At 50.8% G+C, this 13,852-nt stretch overlaps 1 protein-coding gene across 1 annotated transcript in view; it reads left to right on the forward strand.

Annotated features, from left to right (window-relative positions):
- Positions 1-13,782, forward strand: part of LOC125730517 (cAMP-dependent protein kinase type I-beta regulatory subunit-like) — a gene marked incomplete at its 5' end in the record, with an annotated part of 28,697 nt that extends 14,915 nt beyond the window's left edge. The window contains 4 exons of the mRNA XM_049005806.1: positions 2,649-2,710; positions 5,367-5,413; positions 8,266-8,424; positions 13,371-13,782. Coding sequence (XP_048861763.1) covers positions 2,649-2,710; positions 5,367-5,413; positions 8,266-8,424; positions 13,371-13,610 — 508 coding nt within the window. The remainder of the gene's footprint in view (positions 1-2,648; positions 2,711-5,366; positions 5,414-8,265; positions 8,425-13,370) is intronic.
- Between the last annotated feature and the right edge of the window lie 70 nt (positions 13,783-13,852).

Below are 13,852 nucleotides of genomic sequence, written 5' to 3' on the forward strand. Positions count from 1 at the left end.
CCTGTCTTATGTGGGCCCGACTGCTTTCCGCCCCGACAGCAGCTTCAGCGTCAAACTAAACAGCAGTATGGCAGCAGGACGTCCTGAGGGCCTCATCCCCAACCCGTCGGGCCCCGGGTTCAGAACCGGCTCTCTGGACCGTAGAAGGGACCACCGTCACTGAACTCTTTGTCTCTTCCCCAGAAGAATAGAATAGAATATATTTTATTGTCATTTGGCATTAAAACTAAATGGAAATAAATAAAATGAAAAATAAAAATATATACAATCTAACAGGCTTTATCTGGGCCCCCCTCATGCCTCTTTCCGGTCTTGTGTGTGATTGATATCCCCCCCATTCCTGACTGGTGGAGCTATGAGCATGAGACCCAGAGCAGGATGCCCCCCCAGTGCCCATGGTGACTTTGCTGTGCCTGAGCTGCCAGCAGGTGGGGGGTGGGGGGGGGGTGTCACACTGTGGGATCGATCTGCCACTCCCCCAATACCCACTGAGGGCCAGTCTGACCCCTACTGCCCCCCCCCCCCCCCCACAGGCTTAGAGGGGGCAGCCGGTGATGTGTGCTGCCTCCTCCCTGAACAGGTAACTTCCCTGCTCCTCTGACCCTAGTGCCCACCCCCCCATGCCACCCAACCATTCCTGCCTAGAACTGCCCCCACCACCTAACCCGGGGCCTGTCAGGGGGCAGAAGGAGAGGAGGGCCAGCTGGACAAAGGTATGCAGGGGGAGCTGACTGAGGGGGGGCTAATCGTGTGTTAAACTGGCTTTTTTCTGCCCGGTGAAGCATCTACGGAGAGGGGGGTGTAATTACACGCTGTGAGCGGGGGGTGCAGGTATGTTTTAATCCGTCGCTCCCCGTTTTGGATGGGAGGCCCACCTGGGCCCCCCCTTACGTCGCTGCTCCCGCCCGAAGGAGCTCAGACAAAGGCGCCGTCCAGGTGTGGGGGCCACCCGCTGCTTGCTGCCAAGGTATGTGAGTGACGCCCCTCTCCCATGATGCACTGCTGCAGGGCCCTGCAGACAAAGCGGCAGGAGAGGAAACTTGGCGTCAAGGCTAACTTGGGATTTGCAGCCCATGAGACAGGAAATCATAAATGTGAATGCCTTGGCACTCCGTGCAGGCCTGCGACACCCTTTGGATAGCGCCACCTGTTTGCTTGGGGGTATAACAGCATGTGGCCCATATGAAACACTATCATCGACAGCAGCTTCTGTCTTGTTCTTTTCTTTGGGATCTTTGTTTAACCCTCTGGGGTTGAGTGTGTCGTCGGCGATGCAGCGTACTTTTCACGTCGATTTCAGTTTGTATCTCGCTGAAATCTTAATGTAGAATCATGAAAAAACGCAGACTAAATATTCTTTTCAAAACGTCAATTGTCGGAAGTATTACAGTTTTTAAAATTAGGTTAAATTAGCAAAAAATTAAACCATGTCACCTTTTTTTTTACCTGCATGCGGGGCGTGTAGTACCGCCCTCACCTGAAGATCGCTATTCGCATTCTAAATAGCTGCATTTCCGCGTATTCAAACCGCATTCGCATGGTAATTAGATGAACAACGCAACGGTGAAACACGATCCAGATACATCCCCATCAGTGCCATAAAAGGGCGTGGCCAGGGGGTGTGGCCAGGTGTGAATGGCTCATGCATACACATGAGAGCTCCTACATATTCAATGAAAGGAGCTAGAAATAGTGACATGAGCTTTTGAGGTTTTTCTTATTTATTTATCTAACTGAATGTTGCAACTACACCATTTAGTCATCTTCATGTACCCAAGACTTTGGTGATAAGATATCTGAGATCAAAACAAACTTCCAGCTTTGCTTACTATGTACTTTTATAATGTTTCTGCAAGTGTTCCATACTGCATTTTGCAATGGCTATACTTTGATGTCAAATTACAAACTTCACATAAATCTGACATATTTACAATATACACTAAAATAAAAATTAGTGTAATGGCAAAACAAATATTTAAGAAATAATTTATTTGCCATGAATTAATATTATGATATTTGAAGAAATGTGTGATCATGCCCCAGTCAGTGAAAGTATGTTTCCTACCCCTAGACTCTGGGTTAATGCGTGATTCAGCACATTTGGGCTTGGGTCATCTGGACAGCTAGGCATGTACACACTTATTATTACATACACAGACACAGATGCATGTACATATACTCGTACACACAGTCTGTTACACACACACACATACACACCATGGTAACCTGTCACTGTGGTACCATAGCCTGTCACTGTGATACTGTGATGTCTTTTCACTGGGGGAATGATGGTACCCTGTCACTGGTATTGTGTCATCAAAAAAAGCTCATCTCTGCTGACAGTTGTTCAGATAGGTTGCCGCACATGTGTATTCAACATTGAAGAACATGATGATGACGATGAAATGATGATGTTGCTGATGCGTGCCGTACCTGTCCGCCTGTCAGCACGCACGACCGTCTCGCTGTAACGGTCTCCTAGGTGACCGCGGGTGTTTGTAGATAAACACGGGCCTGGCGGTGCGCGGATGAGGACCTGCCGTTGATGTGCCTTTGCTCACCTGCTGTGTGTGCAAAGCATCTGCTCTGCTAGATGTGAACAGGCAATAAACACCCCCCCCCCCTCTCTCTCTTTCTCTCCCCTTCAGTGACATATTTGATGCCATGTTCCCTGTCACGCACATCGCTGGAGAGACCGTCATTCAGCAAGGTGAGGCGCCCAAGCCTCTCTTCCTCACTCCTCAGCCACCATAAAGAGCTCCCTGTCCCCCTGTACGTGACCCGCCTCCCAAACAGCCTGCCTGTCACGTAGGCGGGTGAGGCTCAGTGGGCTAGGACCCTGTGTCTGTGGTCGGAAGGCTGTTGGTTCATATCTCGTGGCCGGCAGAGTGATGTCATCGTTGGGCCCCTGAGTGAGGCCCCTGACGCCTGATTGCTCCTGGGACTGGCTGGCCCTTTGCGCAGCTCTTTGGATAAAGGCATCTGTCATTTCACAGTTTCTCATATCCCACTCACCACTTGTGCTCCTCCACCTTTTCTCTCTTTTGCTGTTTGGAGCTGAAGATCCTGTTTCAGCAGATGTTTTTCCCACCTCTCAGCAGCCGACTCCCACTCTCTGCCACCTGCATCAGCCTGCGTCTGTCCTAATTCGGTCCCAAGGACACCAGTGCGCACCCCTCTAAACCCCCCCCCCCGGCGGGTGTCCACTGGCCCCCGGTGGTGAGAAACGACCATTTCCTTCTGCTGAGAGAGGCCCGAAATAAAGGCCGGGGGAACAGCCCCATTGTTTTGGGGTGGAATCGTTCCATTTGGTTAAACTCTGGCACTGAAGCAAATTCCGAAAAAAAGTCTCTCTTTCTCCTCATTCCTTTTGAAGAGAAAACCTACGGTCTGGTTTTGGCGCCGGCCAATCCAGGTCTGCGGGGGCCTCCCGCGATTCTCAGGCCTGGGCCCTGTATTTGGTGCTCCTTCCCGGGGGGTGGCCTTCGTATCCGGTCACGGGGGGCGGACAGGAAGCTTTTTATAGGATTTATAATATTCTGCAATTCACACGATGGTCTGCGTCCCGGTGGGGAGCAGAGACATTCATGCACGCTACTGCAGGCCTGTCTAATGGCACGTTATGCAGCCAGCATGCAGCCAGCATGCAGCAGCGACATGCCACATGTGTGCCTATCAGGAGTGTGCATTAAACTACGGGTTGAGGTTCAGCATTCGCATTGTCGTACACACGCATATGTATGTTCACCGACGAGTGGCACGCATGTGTATGTTCACCGACGAGCGGCACGCGTGTGTACGTTCACTGACGAGTGGCACGCGTGTGTACGCTCACCGAGTGGCATGCGTGTGTACGTTCACCACCGAGTGGCATGCGTGTGTACGCTCACCGAGTGGCATGCGTGTGTACGCTCACCGAGTGGCATGCGTGTATACGTTCACCGACGGTCTATATGGCCCGACGTGGTTTAGAGCATCCACGCCCTGCCTCTTTGACCTGTTCTGAAGGGTCTCTCCAAAAACAGGCCAACCATAGCTTATGATACCTGAGCTGCCATCTTCTACAAATGGCCTGCGTCTCAGTGGCACTGTGTGGCCCAATGGGTTAGGGTACTGCGCTTGCGACCATAAGGTCATAGGTTTGAATCCCTGGGTCAGCAGAGAAATTTCACCCTTGGGTCCCCAGGTGCCCTAGGGACAGTCTGACCCTGCTTTGGATAAACGTGTCTGCTAAATGAAATGCAGTGTGTCTGCTGTGTTTTTCTATGTAGTGAGTGAATGAATTAGGGATAGGGTACATGGGAAGTGTGTCAATGTACAGTGTGTGCGAGAAAGAGTGTATAAGTTAAATATTTGCTTGCCCTCAGTTTCTCGGGTTGGTGGGGAGCAGAACAAAAACCTGTGAAGTGTGTGAGATAACAGATGGGGGGGGGGTAGGAAGGAAGTGGAGGAAGAGAAAGGGGGTGATAGGGAGGAGGGAGGGAGTGCTTCTGAACGGCAGGAGGCGTTACGAGGAGCGGCGATGGGCGGGATGGGCACACCCCTCCGGTGAGATTAATCCGTGCTGTGATTTATTACTGCCCCCCCCCCCCCCCCCCCAATATTAATTAGCTCCGTGAACTCTGGTGAACCTCACTGGGAACACGCCCTGTGACTGATTCACACACAGCAGCAGCTTGGTCGTTAAGGCGGGCGGGCAGGGTGGGGGGTCACCAAACATGTCAGCTTTTAGAAGATGGAAGACAGTCATATTTCCTGGCTGCTCTCTCACCGGCTAATCGTGTCAGATACTCTCAGGTGAGTCCTTTGAGTAATGGTAGGTGTTCTTTTTGTGGAGGGAGGGCGGTTACATACCTCCCCCCTGCCTACTGTCTGACCTGCTTCATTAATTACCAGGTCTTTCCTCGCTATTACGAAGCGAAGACAGAACTTGCTCCTTCAGCAGATCGACCAGCGGCCGCCACACAAAGGCTTTTTTCAGCTCAGCTCTGGGCACGCATCACTGATATAAGTCGGCCGATTTCGGTGTGCCGCCGTTCCCCAGGAACCCACTGCGGGCAGCACTGAAGCGGCCCAGGGTCAGGGACTCCTATGCACACCTCACTGTGGACAGCAGTGTGCTGTAGGCTTCCAGTGAAGTGGTGCACTGCGAATTTCCTTATCTTCGCTTTGTGGTAGGAAAGTGCGAGGCTGTGTGAGTGGGTCTAATCTCGTAGTATGGGGAAATGTTCACTGTGGCGTGTTTGTTAGCAGGCAGGAATGCCCCACTAGAGAGGGCTGGGGGTAGGGTTAGCTGGTGAGGGGGGGTCACTGCTGGGGGGGGGGGGATATCGTCATTTGGCTTAATGCTGTCTTTTCCTCCACAGGAGATGAAGGGGACAACTTCTATGTGATCGACCAGGGGGAGGTGGATGTGAGTAAAAACACGAGTGTCTACACTGGTCACGCTGACGTGTGTCTGTAAAATCATGTGTCCGTCCATCTCATTCACAACCCTGGGTACATCCCTGCAATGAGGAACCTACTGCCGATTATGCAAGGAATTACTATCTGTCCACTTTCCCTCTTCATTAAAGTTCAGCAGCGATGGCTTAGAGTTCAGTAGCTAAGTATTCAGAATTATCCCGCTGTCGTTTGTGACTCTGCTCAAGCTGCTACCTCTGTTCTTAAACACAGATAGTGTCAGATAACAGTCTCAGTTTCCCTCAAAATCTTTCCACAACATGGAAGGCTTTTCTACTAACCCAAAACGGCATGTGACAGGGGCCTATTGCATCTGGTCGTCCCACCTTCCCATGCTCATTCCTTTGTATAGATGCTTCTTATAAGATAGTAGCTGTGGCTGGATGGGAAGATTTTCTCACGTTTCCCCGTAACCGAACTGCCCTATCCTGCCGATCTGCCAGTCACCATGGCGATGTAACAGTCACTACATGTTCTTGCTAGGGGACGATGGTAGTCCCCTGCTTGTTTAGGGTAATGACTTGTGCTTGTAGTGTCTGCGAAGGCTGCAACTGAGGCTAGATAACTGCTTAATTTGCATGTAATCCAGGGGTATCCATATAGGGTATGTCCGGGTGACGTTCACGCCGGTGGTCACAGGGTAGGCCGGAGCACGGTCGGGAGACACCGGATCTACAGCCCGTCAAGGGGAAGCAAGAGCAGATCGCTGCAGAACAATACGGTCTTGTTGCTTTTGAGCGGTTTCTGCTTAAAGGGAAGGATCTGGTTGAGTGCAACACGGACACGCTGGCGACTCTCTGAAGGGTGAGAAGCCGCAGCAGAGACAGCAGCCTTTGTTTCCTGCGCTGACCTGGCGGCCAGATTGCGGCAATCGTGGCAAGACAGGTGGGTGGGAAAGAAAGGGTCCGGCTAAACAGACAAGTGTTATCGCCTTACGTTAGAAGAGGTGATAAGGGGCTCGGAGAGCCCACTGGGAGAGTAACCTGGCTCTCCGGCGAGCCTGGTGAGCCCGGACCCCGACTGCAGCAGGACAGGACTGCGTCTGAGAGTGAGGGAGCCGCGACTCCTCCAATGCAGAACCCGTCCTGAACGTGCTGGGCTTCTAAGCTAGGGATGTTTACACAAGATATGCTGTTTCTCTTCTGAGGATATCTCCAGTGCAAATCCTGCCACTTTTGTTCTAAGGAGACGATAAGGAGAGATTCTGAGACAAGGAAAGTGGTGTTATGGAAGTGCATTCCTCAATAATTTATCAGTTTATCCTTCCTGTCTTCTCTCTCTCTCTCTCTCTCTCTCTCTCTCACACACACACACACACACGCACACACACACACACACACTCACAGCTGCCCCGTCATACCGTAACTTACCTCACTGCCATCTCCCCATCTTTCATCTTGAGGGTCACAGAGTTAAAAGGAGTCAACAGCCTGACCTCCCCTTCCCTACCCGGAAGACTCGGAAATCCATCCATTAGCTGAACTAAGCACACCCCCCCCCCCACCCCCGCCCATAACACAGTGCTCACACGCCGCTCACACAGCCGCACTTCCTCATACCCCTCAGGGCAGCAGGGGCAGGGGGTGCAGAGACTGAACCCGATAATTCGTAAAATCAACAGAAGTGACCTTGTGGCAGCAGGTGGAACTGTATCTGGTGCTCGGGTGGGGGTAATGGCTAGGCGCCGTGTGAGGTCGAACAAGCGAGGTGCCCAGGCAGGAGGCCACCAAGGTCTTTCCGAGGGGGAGGCGTCCCAGTGTGGTTTTACTCAATCACGAGTTCTGAAGGCAAATATCTGGGAAGACACCACTCAGGGAGGGGGCTTGGGGGGAGGGTTCAGGGGGCTTTTAAAGCCTCTCGCCCCAAGGGTGCAGAAAAAGATCAAACAGCAGAAAGAGCAGCACCATCAGACTAATATCCCGGCAAATCTGGAAGGTGCTGTTCTGGAATGCGGTTGGGGGGAGTGTTTCAGTCCCGAGACTGACCCCCCCCAGCGGCTAACCGTGACAGCATCCTGTCAGGCCCTGCTTGTCCGGGCAGCATCCAGAACCTCAGGGTGTGAAATTAAATTAAATGAAGTTTGATGCTTTATTTGCCATTTGCAGAAGTACAAATACAGGTACGCTGGAGTGCTTCTGTTTGCATAACCCATCCTGGACTCCTTTCACACAAACACTTAGCTGAGAGTGAAGCTTGGGGTCCGAGCACTGGGTCAGGCCATTTATTCAGTGCCCGTTTCGGAGGGTAGTGGGCCTCGTTTGTGTGATGCTGGAGTCCCCTGTTCACATAAAGCAAAGCTGGTTCTGGTGACAGGCTTTAGGATCCAGTCACACTCAGTAGCTGATGAACTTATGAGCTGCTCTTCGGCGTCCATCTGCCTGCTGAGGGCCTGTGAATTGATTTTATGGATCTTCCTCAGAGGCAGTTGAAAGTCTCACTCAGTTGTGTCCCCTGCTGCCTCGGCTGAGTCCTCTACTGACTCTGTGTCCCCTGCTGCCTCGGCTGAGTCCTCTACTGACTCTGTGTCCCCTGCTGCCTCGGCTGAGTCCTCTACTGAATCTGTGTCTCCTGCTGACTCTGTGTGTCCCCTGCTGACTCGGCTGAGTCCTCTACTGACTCTGTGTGTCCCCTGCTGACTCGGCTGAGTCCTCTACTGACTCTGTGTGTCCCCTGCTGACTCGGCTGAGTCCTCTACTGACTCTGTGTGTCCCCTGCTGACTCAGCTGAGTCCTCTACTGACGCTGTGTCCCCTGCTGACTCAGCTGTGTCCCCTGCTGACTTGACTGTGCCCCTTTGTCAAAGGTGTATGTGAACGGCGAGTGGGTGACCAGCATCGGGGAGGGCGGCAGCTTCGGGGAGCTGGCACTCATCTATGGGACACCACGCGCTGCCACCGTCAAGGCCAAGACGGACCTGAAGCTGTGGGGCATTGACCGCGACAGCTACCGGCGCATCCTCATGGTGGGTCTCCTGCACATGCGCACACTCGCGCACACACACACACACACACACACACGCACACACACACCTGGCCACTCTGTCTGAACTATATGAGGACATTTTCTCAAATCATTACTGCCATGTAAAGAAAAATCATACCTTTATCTGAGGCATCTTACCGTAGATGAAACGGTTATAGTTTTTTGTTGTGTGGGGATTTGAACCCACGACCTTTGCATTATGAACACAGCCCTCTACTTGTTGAACTACAGGAACTGTAATCCACAGGAGCGCACAAAGAACTTTGAACAATGAGAGATACATCTTGAAACGCACGTTCATGACCAAACACATGGTCGGCGGTTCCGAAACACACGCACTTATAGTCAGCACAAAAGTCCCATGCTGAAAGGGGAGGAGGCGGCTGAGCCGCCGGATGCCCACCTTCTCAAAGCACACCCCCTCCTCGTGGCTGACGTCTGGTGCCGCTGCTTCTCGCCGGCTCGGTGGGTGGGGGTGTTGGACCAAAGCAGGGTCCTTGCACACTTACTTCCCACACCTGTCATTTTTTATTACTTTTTTATTATTACTATTTTTTATTTACTTAATCGTTAATACATTCATATATTTATTTCTTTTTCTTTTGTCTGATGTCTTTCATATGAGGGTGTGGTGTGCGTACGTGTGTTTTGGTGGGTCCAGCTTTGTAGAATCTAAATTAAATTTCACTATGAGGAAATTAAAGTGTGTGTGTCTGTCTGTCTGTCTGTCTGTCTGTCTGTCTGTTTATCTGTCTGTCTGTTTATCTGTCTGTCTGTCTATCTATCTGTCTGTCTATCTGTCTGTCTGTCTGTCTATCTATCTGTCTGTCTATATGTCCGTCTGTCTGTCTGTCTGGCCTTATTTGCAGGAATGTCTAATTATTTAAACTCATGCAGGAATGTCTCATTATTTGAACTCGCGCCTCCGCAAGGTTCTCCCTGCCCTCATAGAGTGAGATGCAGCACTTTAACGCCAATGTGTGTTAACCTTATGTTGGCGACCGTGCTCAGGACTGTGTGGTGGTCTCTAGAAGTGTGAGCGGCACTTCAGCTGAATACAGATCCACCGCTGAGTGCAGGGCACGCAGCCTTGGCTGAACATCTCCCAGGATGATCCTCTAGACTGTGGCCTGAATCCCTACTAAGCACACTGCTGGGAATCATCACTCAACTTCAGTGCAGCCTCAGAGACCTGAACACAAACTTTGCTGAACATTCTCAGCAGGAGCCTTGTCTAGAACTCTGGGGAAAGAGTTTGTTGAGAGATGTAGCTGAAGCTCTCCTAAATGTTGGGCTTAGCAACATGCAGAGGGCTTTCATGAAATACTGCCGTCAGGCAGACTGTTCAGTATAAGCAGGATCTGAAGCTCAGAGCCCCTGCTGTCTGCCCCCCCCCCTCCACCCCCATTTACTGTATAGTAAACAACACACAAACAGCAGCACTACATTACAAAGGTTCTGGGTCATTCCCCCGGCGGTGATTTGCAGATCCAAGTTTTATGGAGTGTGTTTTGGTATGTCGGTGCCGCTGTGAGCCAGTAACTTCAGTGGGGGGGCCGTAAACTTGCCGACGACGTTGAGGTAGATGGGAGAGATGATTCTGCCGTGGCTCCTGTTTTATTAGTACTGTAAGAACTCTGGTGGGGGGGGGGGAGTTTGAGGCCATTAATGTGCTCAAGATTATAACCTTTGCCCACTCCCCCCCCTACACACACACTCAGAACACAAAGCGTAGCAAAGGAAAGGCTCTCAGGAAAGTCTATGTACAGACTTGACTCTAGTGGGCATTAGGGGGCTTTCAGGGGAACACTGGACAGGGTGTGGGGGGGGGGGGTTGTTGGGGTCAGTGGTGACGGATGGTGGCATGATCAGAGCTCGGCACTTGGGGACCGCTTCTGGGTAACCAGCCCGAGGTCCGCTCTGCACACACAATGATGCCATTGTGTCTGCTGCTTCTCAAACAACAACATCTGCTCTGTCGTGCCACACATGTACAGAGGCATGTGCGTATACACACACACACACACACACACACACACACATAAAAACACGCGCACTATTGCATGCACACACTTGCCGAGTGTTTATTTGGAGAAGAATATGCACCCAGCTTAAAAGGCAGAATTTGTTTCAAGTCGAAGAAGGCTGAGATTGTGGGGTTGGGGGGAGAGGGCAGCTGTGTGCCCAGGTGTGCAGAACAGGTGTGCCAAAACGTCACCTGGCCATGTCCCGCCAGTGACCCACAAGCCCCTACCTGGTGCGGTCCTGTCTGGCCCGGCACGATCAGTGCCGCCTGACTTGAGATTCACACGTGGATCGCGCCTTTCTTGGACTGCGCCATTACGCCCCCCCCAGTACCAGAGGGCATGTCGGGGGCTGCCCACTGAGCCAGTGCTGCACCATCTCGTCCTCACAAACAGCACCCTCTGTCAGTGCCCGTCTTTCCATCCTCGGGACCTTCTCCATCGCTTCCTGCGTTGCTTTTTCTTCCCCTTTGCCCCACGGCGAAGGGGGCGGGGCTACACGGCATACTGCTCCGCCCACCCCGTTTGTGCACAAAGCCAATAGAGAAACTAAACACTGCCTGAGCAAAAGTAGAAGGCCGGGATGGGTCCCTGTAATCACCGCCTGATGCTGCCTCCAGCTCAGGGGACACATTCTTTAATTCCTTATGAATTCCGAAATTAGACTAAATTAGAGGCAGGAGCTGCTGGGCGCTGTGAAGACACCCTTCAGAGTGGTATCATTTCCATATGCTGAAATGGGCTCTGAATACACTGACATTTCTTTGGTTGGGTTCTAAGGGCTGCATAGATGAAAGCGGCTTCTCCTGAGATCTCCCTCGTGGGTCCGGGCTTGTCAGGCACCTGTTCCCCATCGTACCGGGTGGGGGGGGGGGGGGGGGGGGGGGGCTTGGGGAATCCCCTTCCACGTGGGTGGGATGAGCCCTGAGTGCCTGCTGCCGCGAGCTGCTGAATTCGCCTCTTCCTAGACCTCGGCTCTGCAGGAAGCCACACTCGGCGGCGCGCTGACCGACTCCGACTTCCCACGGACACACACCCATCCAGCTGCGGCCACAAATATTGCCCACCCATGCACTTTTTTTTTTTTTTTGCAGATTTACCCTAAAAAAGCACAAAAGTTCAAATCGGTCGAAGTATTTGGTCTCGGTTCCTTATTTCTTCGTTACAGAACATTTGGCTTCCGATTTACATTCTAATATATCCTTTTAAATCTATTAAAACAAATATCGACACCCTAGACTTTATGCAGAAAAAAAGTCACAACAAAAGTCCATCGACCAGCAGGATTTAACTTCCATCCATCTTCTGTAACCACTTATTCTGTCCAGGGTCAACGGGGGTCCAGAGCCTATCCCAGAGGTTACGGATGCAAGGCAGGGAACAGCCCAGGATGGGGGGCCACTCACATACCAGTCAGACACACATGCACTCCTACGGGCAATTTGGCAACTCCAATTAGCCTCAGCATGTCTTTGGACTGTGGGGGGAAACCGAAGTACCCGGAGGAAACCCCACGACGACATGGGGAGAACATGCAAACTCCGCACACATGTGACCCAGGTGGAGACTCGAACCCGGGTCCCAGCGGTGTGAGGCAACAGTGCTAACCACTGCACCACCATGCCGGCCCACATACCGGAATGTTTTACTTAAAAATACTAGTTGCTTCTAATATGATATATACATATATTTTGTCAACAAATAAAGTAACAATTTTTGTGATAAAACCAATAAATTTGCAATGTTTTTACTGCATTAAGCAGGTATCCCAAGACTTTCTCTGAGCACCGTATATTTAGGTGGCCAGTCCATTTAGCATTCAGCAGTCCAGTCTTTAATCAAACTTCACTGCTTCCCCAGATGTAAAGTGTGTCTCCTCCCAGATCTTCTTATGTCTCTCAACGTCTTCAAAGGAGCACAAACTGGCTTCGTTGCTGCCACTTCAGAACAGTCCAGCTTTTACCTTCAGTTACATCTCAGTCGTTCTCTTCTAAAGTGTCTTTGGGGTCCTTATGCCAGAAGACCCGTGACCTTTGACGGAGACCCAGCTTTCTGATGTTGGGCTGCACGTTGCTCTCCGCAATGTCTTAATGTTCTCCTGATTTCATGATACTTCGCTTCCATGATGGACGATCAAGGAACCAAGTGCCAGAGGCAAAAGGCATCCTTAAGTCATGACGGAGCCTCCTCCCAGTTTGTCTCCAGCGAAGGTGCTGTTTTCTTTGAAGACTTTATTTTGTTTTCTGTAAATACATAGATGACATGTTTTACCAAAAAGCTCTAATTTCAGCTTATCTGTCCTAAGGACATTTTCCCAGAAGGCTGTTGGCATGCTCAGGTGTGTTTTGGCAAATCGCAGACGCGAGTTCTCATGTCTCCCACTCAGCGTCGGGGTCTTTCAGGTTCTGCTACCATGTGACCGTCCGTCATTGGGCCGGCGACGGATGCTGAAAATGAGCTGCTGTCAGCACCATCAGGATTTTTTTGTGCGATGAGCTAAGAATGAGTAAATGAGTTTAGTTAAGTACACACAATAAGTGTAGGTACTAAAAGATTGTTTAATTTCATAGGGTTTTTTAGAAAATTATGAGCATTTTTGGCCTCAGCTAAAAACACACAGTCACAAAGTTACATTTCTGGGATCCAAAAGGAGAGACAGACAGACAGACACATTTATGTTCATATCTTTGTGACATTTTTAGTTTTTTTAAAATGCAGTAACAAATTTTTATAAAATTGAGTTTCCCCTTATGGGAACGGAGTAGGTGGTCCTCACAATGTCAAAACAGGTTTTTATTACATTGCTCCCCACAATGTAATTTATATATGACACACAGACACACACACACACACACACACAAAGCATACTCTTTTTTTCACCTACTTCTTCTTTATCCAACAGGGCAGCACACTGAGGAAGAGGAAGATGTATGAGGAATTCCTGAGCAAGGTGTCCATCCTAGGTGGGTGGCAGACATGTGTGTGTGTGTGTGTGTGTGAGTACAGTCAAAAACTAAAAATGCCAAAGTCTTATATTTTGTTTGGTTACTTATGGTTAAGGTCAGGGCTGTGTAGGGGGCAGGGTCAACATTGTTTCATTGTTTGGGTTAGGGCTTTGCTCATAGAAATGAATGGAAAGTGAGCGAGTGCACACAGAAAGAGACACACACACGGACACACACACACACAGACAGACAGACAGATACACACGCAAACAGACACACACAAACAGACGCAGACACACACACACACGGACACACACAAACAGACGCAGATGGAAACACACGCACAAACAGACACACGCACGCGGGACACACACACACACACACACACACACACACGCACAAAGCTATCAGGAGACACATCCCATGTTCCCCCCACCTC

Source organism: Brienomyrus brachyistius, unplaced genomic scaffold (genome assembly GCF_023856365.1).
Source record: "Brienomyrus brachyistius isolate T26 unplaced genomic scaffold, BBRACH_0.4 scaffold1368, whole genome shotgun sequence".
Taxonomy (NCBI): domain Eukaryota; kingdom Metazoa; phylum Chordata; class Actinopteri; order Osteoglossiformes; family Mormyridae; genus Brienomyrus; species Brienomyrus brachyistius.